This window comes from Sinocyclocheilus rhinocerous, unplaced genomic scaffold (assembly GCF_001515625.1).
Source record: "Sinocyclocheilus rhinocerous isolate Xijiao unplaced genomic scaffold, SAMN03320098_v1.1 scaffold295, whole genome shotgun sequence".
Taxonomy (NCBI): Eukaryota; Metazoa; Chordata; class Actinopteri; order Cypriniformes; family Cyprinidae; genus Sinocyclocheilus; species Sinocyclocheilus rhinocerous.
The window spans coordinates 1,185,073-1,195,410 of record NW_015647035.1 but is presented as its reverse complement, the minus strand read 5'-3'; the positions used below and the strand labels follow the sequence as shown (position 1 = coordinate 1,195,410).

Genomic DNA, 10,338 nt, shown 5'->3' with positions numbered 1-10,338 from the left:
TATTCAGCGCATTTTTAGATGGACAAATATGACTGCTGCACTCGCGTCTCACAGAAGAGATGTAGCCATGCAAGTTAAAAAAGTTTAAACTTTTAGAAAACACGTCACGAATTTGTGGAGGTTTATTCCTTTTCACTGCGTCTCATATGTTTTTAAATGCAATCTGTGTGAATGGCGCTTCGGCTCTTTGGATTAAGCAATGCATAAATACATGATGCTGTTTTGTTCATAATTGTTTATGCAATTTACAAAATTATTTTAGATTTTTACGAGTTAATTTAGACGTAATGCACGTTTTTTATAGAGTTACTTCCTTGCATTGACAATTTAAATGTGCTATTATTTTGCTCATTGCGTCCTCCTGTGGCCTCGGGAGCCAAGACAAAAGTTTCCTTAAGACCTATTTAATCTGCATATAAAACATTAGAAATTAGATATTTGTTTAATTTTTATTGTGTGTTTGACTGTTAAAACAAAACAAAATATTTGTTGTTTGTCTCAATAAATTGGGTTAATTTAAAAATACAGTGGTTAAATAAAAAAATAAAAAATTTCTATTGCTCTTTGTTTTAAAAAAGGTTATAAAAAATGTCAATAATTATCGATACCGAACGATATATGAAACATTATATCGTTGATACATTTTTTAGCTATATCGCCCAGCCCTAGTTTTAACAGTAAAACACTGTAAAATTGCTACGGTAAAAACCTATTAATTGATTATTAGTTCCCTTAACATGGAAAAACTGTAATTGATCCAATGGGGCATTTCATGTAAATTTACAGTAAAACACTGTTAGATTTACAGTTTTGGAAGAGAAAAAGAGCAAGTCATCTTTTAATTTACAGTCAAAAACTGTCAATTGACATTCCCAGAATTCCCTGTGTGACACTTCCCATTTGAAGGTTTTTCATTTAAATAATTATGTTTCTTCTTAGTTTTTTCATATCAGTTGTACATTAGGGTTTTAGGTTTCATCTTATATTGTTAAATTAATGTTACTGCATTATTTTAGTTACCATGATGGTGTTAGATTTTTTTATTTTTTATTTAGTTCAGTCTGCATGAGAAAAACAGCTCCCAAATGATGCAAACTAAAAAGACACCAAGTCAACAGAAATGATCAGGGATGCGTTTACAGTAACCAATGTGTTTCAGCTTATGGAAATGTGTAAGTCTGCACTACGGCCATTCGAATATCATCTACCGCAAATAAATCTCACTCTTCCTGTCCTGTTATGGAGATCAGCAACATCGATCTTTTGTCGCCCTATTTTGGTTGATTTACGAGGCTGTGAACAGGAGAGTTCTTCCATGGAGAGACATGCTGTTTCCTTTTTAGCCTGTGTGTGTGTGTGTGTGTGTGTGTGTGTGGAGGAAGACCTGGCAATGAAAAGAGCTGAAGCCCAACAGTGGCAGCTTGGGAGAATGACTTCAGAGCAGGTTGATATCAGTGCAAGTCATTGTACATGCATACGGCAGAGTCATTTCAGGCTGTTTGGAGCCTGCAGGGGGACAAGGCTCGCCTTTAGCTCTTACTAACACACGACTAAATGTAATAATCACATGAAGTGAATCACAGCACTAAGGAAAAAGACGTTTTTCAGCTCAAATCAGCATAAGCCCTGCTAAGGATGCATATCATCTTCAGAGAGAGACATTAGACAACACGAAAGAAACAAATCTGGAGATGAATAACTACAGCTGGGTATAGGAAAAATAAACAGCTGCATGCTTATGGATTTCTTATGCACAATTGGGCGTGTGTGGTTTGTGAACATAAAGTAAAACCACAAAGTCAGGTGGGACTGTGCCGGCATGCTCAAAACCCAGAGTGTATGTGCGTGTGTAAACTGACAGTAATGCTCTAGATCAGAGGCTCTCAACGGGTGGGTCGCAGATCTGTTGTGATAAGGTTGTGGGCAGAAGGGGGGGAAAACAATGCTAAATGCAAATGATAAAATAGAATTAGGAAAGCAAATAATTAACAGTGTTAAGTGTGAAATGGAGAACCCAAACATTTTGTTGTTGTCAAAATTAAATTTCCATTTGTGTTTTAAACAAATTCATCTGTCACTTGGTAGAAGCCAAATTAGACAGATGCAGTTCTATCAAACTGAGAAAAAAAAATCTGTCATTTGAGATGTGGCAAGTGAATTTAGGCATCACAACATATAGATATGGCAAATGTAATCCAAGTTCATGCTCATTCCTTTTATTTTTACAACTAAATATCTAACATAAGCTAAAATAAAGACAAATGCAGTACATTTCTGTCATTTACATGACATACTACCACTCAAAAGTTTGGGTTCCCTTTCAGTCGGTCACTCTCGACGTCACGTCGAGAGTGACCGACTGAAAGGGAACGTCTCGGTTACGTATGGTAACCCTCGTTCCCTGAAGGAGGGAACGGAGACGTCACGTCGGATGACCGACGAAATTGGGATCTCGCTTAGAGGGACCAATCTACTTCGAGTGTAAACTAAACGAGCCAATGCACATTGGCATGCGATTATTGCATCCAGCTGCTGCTGATCACAGCATGAGTATAAGTAGGCAGCAGATGCAGCGCATATTCAGGTTTTCGCTGAGGAGCCGAGCCGGTGACCCGGCCGCTCAGCGGTGGTACAGGAGCGGTGGCGACGGGACGTGACGTCTCCGTTCCCTCCTTCAGGGAACGAGGGTTACCATACGTAACCGAGACGTTCCCTTTCAGTCGGTCACTCTCGACGTCACGTCGGATGACCGACGAAATTGGGATCTCGCTTAGAGGGACCAATCTACTTCGAGTGTAAACTAAACGAGCCAATGCACATTGGCATGCGATTATTGCATCCAGCTGCTGCTGATCACAGCATGAGTATAAGTAGGCAGCAGATGCAGCGCATATTCAGGTTTTCGCTGAGGAGCCGAGCCGGTGACCCGGCCGCTCAGCGGTGGTACAGGAGCGGTGGCGACGGGACGTGACGTCTCCGTTCCCTCCTTCAGGGAACGAGGGTTACCATACGTAACCGAGACGTTCCCTTTCAGTCGGTCACTCTCGACGTCACGTCGGATGACCGACGAAATTGGGATCTCGCTTAGAGGGACCAATCTACTTCGAGTGTAAACTAAACGAGCCAATGCACATTGGCATGCGATTATTGCATCCAGCTGCTGCTGATCACAGCATGAGTATAAGTAGGCAGCAGATGCAGCGCATATTCAGGTTTTCGCTGAGGAGCCGAGCCGGTGACCCGGCCGCTCAGCGGTGGTACAGGAGCGGTGGCGACGGGACGTGACGTCTCCGTTCCCTCCTTCAGGGAACGAGGGTTACCATACGTAACCGAGACGTTCCCTTTCAGTCGGTCACTCTCGACGTCACGTCGGATGACCGACGAAATTGGGATCTCGCTTAGAGGGACCAATCTACTTCGAGTGTAAACTAAACGAGCCAATGCACATTGGCATGCGATTATTGCATCCAGCTGCTGCTGATCACAGCATGAGTATAAGTAGGCAGCAGATGCAGCGCATATTCAGGTTTTCGCTGAGGAGCCGAGCCGGTGACCCGGCCGCTCAGCGGTGGTACAGGAGCGGTGGCGACGGGACGTGACGTCTCCGTTCCCTCCTTCAGGGAACGAGGGTTACCATACGTAACCGAGACGTTCCCTTTCAGTCGGTCACTCTCGACGTCACGTCGGATGACCGACGAAATTGGGATCTCGCTTAGAGGGACCAATCTACTTCGAGTGTAAACTAAACGAGCCAATGCACATTGGCATGCGATTATTGCATCCAGCTGCTGCTGATCACAGCATGAGTATAAGTAGGCAGCAGATGCAGCGCATATTCAGGTTTTCGCTGAGGAGCCGAGCCGGTGACCCGGCCGCTCAGCGGTGGTACAGGAGCGGTGGCGACGGGACGTGACGTCTCCGTTCCCTCCTTCAGGGAACGAGGGTTACCATACGTAACCGAGACGTTCCCTTTCAGTCGGTCACTCTCGACGTCACGTCGGATGACCGACGAAATTGGGATCTCGCTTAGAGGGACCAATCTACTTCGAGTGTAAACTAAACGAGCCAATGCACATTGGCATGCGATTATTGCATCCAGCTGCTGCTGATCACAGCATGAGTATAAGTAGGCAGCAGATGCAGCGCATATTCAGGTTTTCGCTGAGGAGCCGAGCCGGTGACCCGGCCGCTCAGCGGTGGTACAGGAGCGGTGGCGACGGGACGTGACGTCTCCGTTCCCTCCTTCAGGGAACGAGGGTTACCATACGTAACCGAGACGTTCCCTTTCAGTCGGTCACTCTCGACGTCACGTCGGATGACCGACGAAATTGGGATCTCGCTTAGAGGGACCAATCTACTTCGAGTGTAAACTAAACGAGCCAATGCACATTGGCATGCGATTATTGCATCCAGCTGCTGCTGATCACAGCATGAGTATAAGTAGGCAGCAGATGCAGCGCATATTCAGGTTTTCGCTGAGGAGCCGAGCCGGTGACCCGGCCGCTCAGCGGTGGTACAGGAGCGGTGGCGACGGGACGTGACGTCTCCGTTCCCTCCTTCAGGGAACGAGGGTTACCATACGTAACCGAGACGTTCCCTTTCAGTCGGTCACTCTCGACGTCACGTCGGATGACCGACGAAATTGGGATCTCGCTTAGAGGGACCAATCTACTTCGAGTGTAAACTAAACGAGCCAATGCACATTGGCATGCGATTATTGCATCCAGCTGCTGCTGATCACAGCATGAGTATAAGTAGGCAGCAGATGCAGCGCATATTCAGGTTTTCGCTGAGGAGCCGAGCCGGTGACCCGGCCGCTCAGCGGTGGTACAGGAGCGGTGGCGACGGGACGTGACGTCTCCGTTCCCTCCTTCAGGGAACGAGGGTTACCATACGTAACCGAGACGTTCCCTTTCAGTCGGTCACTCTCGACGTCACGTCGGATGACCGACGAAATTGGGATCTCGCTTAGAGGGACCAATCTACTTCGAGTGTAAACTAAACGAGCCAATGCACATTGGCATGCGATTATTGCATCCAGCTGCTGCTGATCACAGCATGAGTATAAGTAGGCAGCAGATGCAGCGCATATTCAGGTTTTCGCTGAGGAGCCGAGCCGGTGACCCGGCCGCTCAGCGGTGGTACAGGAGCGGTGGCGACGGGACGTGACGTCTCCGTTCCCTCCTTCAGGGAACGAGGGTTACCATACGTAACCGAGACGTTCCCTTTCAGTCGGTCACTCTCGACGTCACGTCGGATGACCGACGAAATTGGGATCTCGCTTAGAGGGACCAATCTACTTCGAGTGTAAACTAAACGAGCCAATGCACATTGGCATGCGATTATTGCATCCAGCTGCTGCTGATCACAGCATGAGTATAAGTAGGCAGCAGATGCAGCGCATATTCAGGTTTTCGCTGAGGAGCCGAGCCGGTGACCCGGCCGCTCAGCGGTGGTACAGGAGCGGTGGCGACGGGACGTGACGTCTCCGTTCCCTCCTTCAGGGAACGAGGGTTACCATACGTAACCGAGACGTTCCCTTTCAGTCGGTCACTCTCGACGTCACGTCGGATGACCGACGAAATTGGGATCTCGCTTAGAGGGACCAATCTACTTCGAGTGTAAACTAAACGAGCCAATGCACATTGGCATGCGATTATTGCATCCAGCTGCTGCTGATCACAGCATGAGTATAAGTAGGCAGCAGATGCAGCGCATATTCAGGTTTTCGCTGAGGAGCCGAGCCGGTGACCCGGCCGCTCAGCGGTGGTACAGGAGCGGTGGCGACGGGACGTGACGTCTCCGTTCCCTCCTTCAGGGAACGAGGGTTACCATACGTAACCGAGACAGTCTTCAGAAATCATTGTAATATGCTGATTTGTTTGTCAAGAAACATTTTTTATTAATGTTTATGATAATGTTGAAAACCATTGTGCTGCTTAATATTTTTATGGAAAAGGTGATACAGTTTTTCAGGATTCTTTGATGAATAAGGAGCTCAAAAGAACAGTATTTATTTGAAACAGAAATCTTTTGTAAAATTATAAATGGCTTGTTTAATGCATCCCTGCTAAATAAAAAGTTATTTTCTTTAGAAAAGAAAAGAAAAAGAAGAGAAAAGAAAATACATTTCTAATGGCGAAATGGGCAGGTTGCATAACATATCTTCATTCTCAAAACTACAAAGAATAAATAAAAACTCTCAGACTCAAGCCTACATTTAATACAGGTTCACTTGCAATGTGGATAAACATGGTTACTGCCAAATACAGTGTCACCAAGGCTGCTAAAAGAATGAAACCATCAAAATTCAATTAGCCTAAGCCAGCAACAATATATGCGAAGCACTCAACAGTACAGTTACTCAGAGTACATTCAACATCCAGTTCATATTTCCTTCTATCGACACCTTCAGTTGGATAATCTTTTCAAAAGACCCCATAGTGAAGGTTCATGACCCCACAATCATCCTCAAGAACACGATGTACCAATAAGGACACCATTAAGCTCACATATCTGCAAATGTATCATTACAAAATCAGATCAGTTACAATCCTTTCAAACCATTTTTAAAGACTCCACAGAGCCATTCTTACAGGTCTACGAACACACCACATGTATGTTCAAATCGATTTGCCATGGTAGACTGGCAAGTGTGTTTCCATGGAAACAGGCCCATAGCCTATTCCATAGATGTGCTTCTGGGAAGCATTGGTTTGAACGAAATTAAAATGGAAATTATTAGTGCTGTGTTCGATACATCGATACGACGATGTATCGTCAAAGAGATTTGACGATACGAGTATCGATACAGCTGTCCCTGTATCGATATTGTGGCACGTGTGCAGCAGTGGACCGCGCTTAATTTAAATACAAGAACAACGTTTAAAATAGAGTAGAAAAGTGCGAGGTTTCTAAAAAATAATGAATAGCGCATAATATATAGGCTACAACAAGGTTTAATCTGGCCGCAGAGGAACACAACCGGGGTTGCCTGATATGAAGAGACGTAATCCCCGAAACAGATTTGTGGCTTTAATTCCTGTAGAAACAATGATGTTACCAGCTCCTTGTTGAGAAAGATAATGTAGCTCTTGAGCGATTAAGCGATTTATTTGATAAAACTGCGGGGCAGCGCTAAAAAGTTTGTTCCTGAATGTCTGAGTGCGGCCGCAACGTGATCTGTGTGAGTGACTGAGCGTGTGTGTGTGTGTTAGATACAGAAGACAGCGCATTAGTTTAGAACTCTTCTAATTTTTATTTTTATTTTTTAAATGTAGAGAGTTCGTTAATTTAATGATAACCTACCAGCAATGTAAATATGATGTGAAATTCAGTGCAGTCCTGTATCGTGATACGTATCGTATCGTGACATTGCTGGTGATACACAGCCCTAGAAATTATATATATGACCCATGTCATGGGTGGTGAAACAGAAGCACATCTCCATGGGCTAATCCAGGGGAAAAAAATCTTTATTTCAGTTATCCATGATGCCTCTCTCTGATCGCTGGTAAAAGATTGAAGACGTAGAGTATTGACCAAGAAAGCCTAGCGTGATCTCTGCATTCAGGATCAGTCAATAGTACATTCATCCTCATTTGTAACATCACGTTTCAACCTGCAGAAGAGCCCTGTTCCACCCTGCTGGTCTGCTGCCTTCATCTGGTCAATCCCAACAATTTATCATCGATTTGATGCTAAAATCACCACGCATCAGCTTTGCTATGTCATAAAACAATTACATCATTGCTCCACAACATCCACTGCAAAATAGAAAACTGGTGGTAATTCAACACATGGCCTCTTTAGATACAACAGAAAGAACATCTTCTATCATCTATGCAAATGGATTAAAGACAAAGGTTCTAAACAGAGGTTTTCAAACAATTAGGGGTTCCACATAGAACCTTTTAGTGAATAGTTCTTAAAGAACCTTTCCACTATAAGGAACCTTTTGTTAATGGGTGTTATAGGTTCTTCAAGGCACACACACACACACACATATATACATACATGTATATACATATACATATATTGCGTGCAAATTACTAAATACAGTTCCTACAGAAATCAGTTCGCTCCACTCATGTATATCCAAAGAAAAAATCCCAGTCAACTGCTTCTATATTTCATATTAATTTAATCATGATTGCATGTTAAATTCCCAATCCTCTATGCTTCCTGGCAGAGTGACTTCGACTGGTCAATTCCAGCACTTGACTATTGATCCAAAGCTAAGAATAACTGCAACCATCATGCAACACCATTTCATCAAGTCACCACCACATCAACCTCCAATGCACAATAATCAAAAGCATGACTTCATCATCTATGCAAATACAAAGACAAGTCATGCTGCATGCAAGTGAGCAAGTACCATTTCTACATAAATCTGTTCACTCATGTCCATCCCAAAAATCCTGACCAACTGCTTCTTTTATATTCATCGAAAACATGTCACAAGTTTTAAACACACATGCTCTGATCCACATCAGGAATTAAACATGATGGGCATGTTCACCTCCTATTCCACTATCTTTCTTGCCAGTTGCAAAGACATGCATGCAAAAACAGATTCTACATCACTATGTCTATGGCAAAGCCGTTTTGACTTTTCTTGATATCAACAATGAATGAATAATAGACATCTGTACTAGTAACAATGTGATTACTGATATCAAAAATAAAGGTTTTTACTAGTAAGAATTGGATTTCTGATATGTGAAATTGGAATTTCAACTAGTAAGAAATCAATTCTTGATATCAACAATTGATTTTGAATGGCAGCCTATATATATCAAGAATTAGCATTTTAACTAGTGAAAATTGAATTGTTGATATCAAGAATTAACATTGTTACTAGTGGAAATGTAATTGCTGATATCAAAAATAGCAATTGTTACTAGTAGAAATCGAATTCCTGATATCAAGAATTCATATCCTGAGAATGAATAAAAGTCAAAACGGCTTGCCATACTACGTCTACTGAAAATATTTCACGTTTAAATTACCCTCAACTAGTACTTTCACATCCATCTAGAAGTCAGTTAGACCACCAAACATCAGTGTTGTAACTTGTTTCTTGAATCAAGAATGTTTACCTCCCAATCTGCTATCCAGCACTTTACCATTGATCCAAAGCTAAAAAAATAGCTGCAACCATCATGCAACACCATTTCATCAAGTCATCACCACGTCAACATCCAATGCACAGTAATCAAAAGCATGACCTCATCATGCATGCAAATGCAAAGGCATGCTATGTTGCATGCAAATACAGATTCTACAACAATCAGATGGTCAACCTCTGCTAGACCTTTCACCTCCATCTAGAAGTCAGTCAGACCACCAAGCCTCTGTGTTTTAAAGGATGCATCATGAATCAAGCATGTCCAGTCTGTAGTGCATCTTACCAGAGTGATCAGCTGGTCCTCCACCGTTGGCGAAGAGGGCAGAGTACAGGTGAGGGTATGTCTTCTCCAGGGCCACACAGAGCTCCAGGAAATGGTCGCTCTGCTTGTTCATGAGCATCTTCAGGAGCTGGTCCACCTTCTCGGCGCTGGAGGAACAGTTCTGGTCCAGCTCGAAGGCTTCCTGCTCGCTGAGGCTTCCCGATTTACTCAGCAGCTCTATCAGCCGGTCCGCATCCGTGATGGACTCCAGTAAGTTCTGGTGGTTCTGGTGTAGTAACTCTTTGTGCTTGGGCTCCATTGTAGTTCCTACAGTTCCCTAGCTAAACAGCTAGCTCCGCGCTATCGCCGTAGAGCCGATTCCCCCTCACAAACCCGATGAATGCAGCAGGAACTACTTTGTGTCAGCTCACTTGTAGGATTTGAGCCACGGCGCCATGAGCTGTGATGGCTTAATGAAGCGGGTTTTCATTACAAACAGCAGAAAGGCACAGAAGCCATGTTTGTTGCCTGAGGCTGTTGACTGCACTAAACAGTGAGACATTTCTCCGGATCACTTACGCGAGGCAACTTCGCCCATTTTTCCCTGCGCTTCCGAGGAGAGCATGTTCGTCTGCGTTTATAGTTTCTTCTTGGCCATTTATTTGGTACTGTGCGGACTCAAAGTGTGAGCAAAAGTAGCGCAACTCTTCTGGCGTCCCCTACTCAAACTGTACGCTCCGCCATGTCTCGGTATCTCAGCGGCTGCTGCCTGCTGTCAATCAACTTGCCGTACAATGGCCATATACGGTAAAGTGGGCGGGGATTCGCCTGAGACACACCTGGTTTTCTCCAATGGGCGTGCACTACTGTTCAAAATTTCGGGCAAAAAAAGCTACAAGGTTATGAAGATGATGCATCATGACATAACAAGTGCAAGGGGATT

The 10,338-nt window shown here is 44.1% G+C and overlaps 1 protein-coding gene across 4 annotated transcripts in view; it reads right to left on the bottom strand.

Moving 5' to 3' along the window:
* dlg5a (discs, large homolog 5a (Drosophila)) overlaps positions 1-10,338 on the bottom strand; it is a 73,860-nt gene extending 63,522 nt beyond the window's left edge. For all 4 annotated transcript variants that reach the window (XM_016512670.1, XM_016512673.1, XM_016512672.1 and 1 more), the window contains exon 1: positions 9,417-10,338. In XM_016512670.1, coding sequence (XP_016368156.1) covers positions 9,417-9,714 — 298 coding nt within the window. In that variant the 5' untranslated portion in view covers positions 9,715-10,338. The remainder of the gene's footprint in view (positions 1-9,416) is intronic.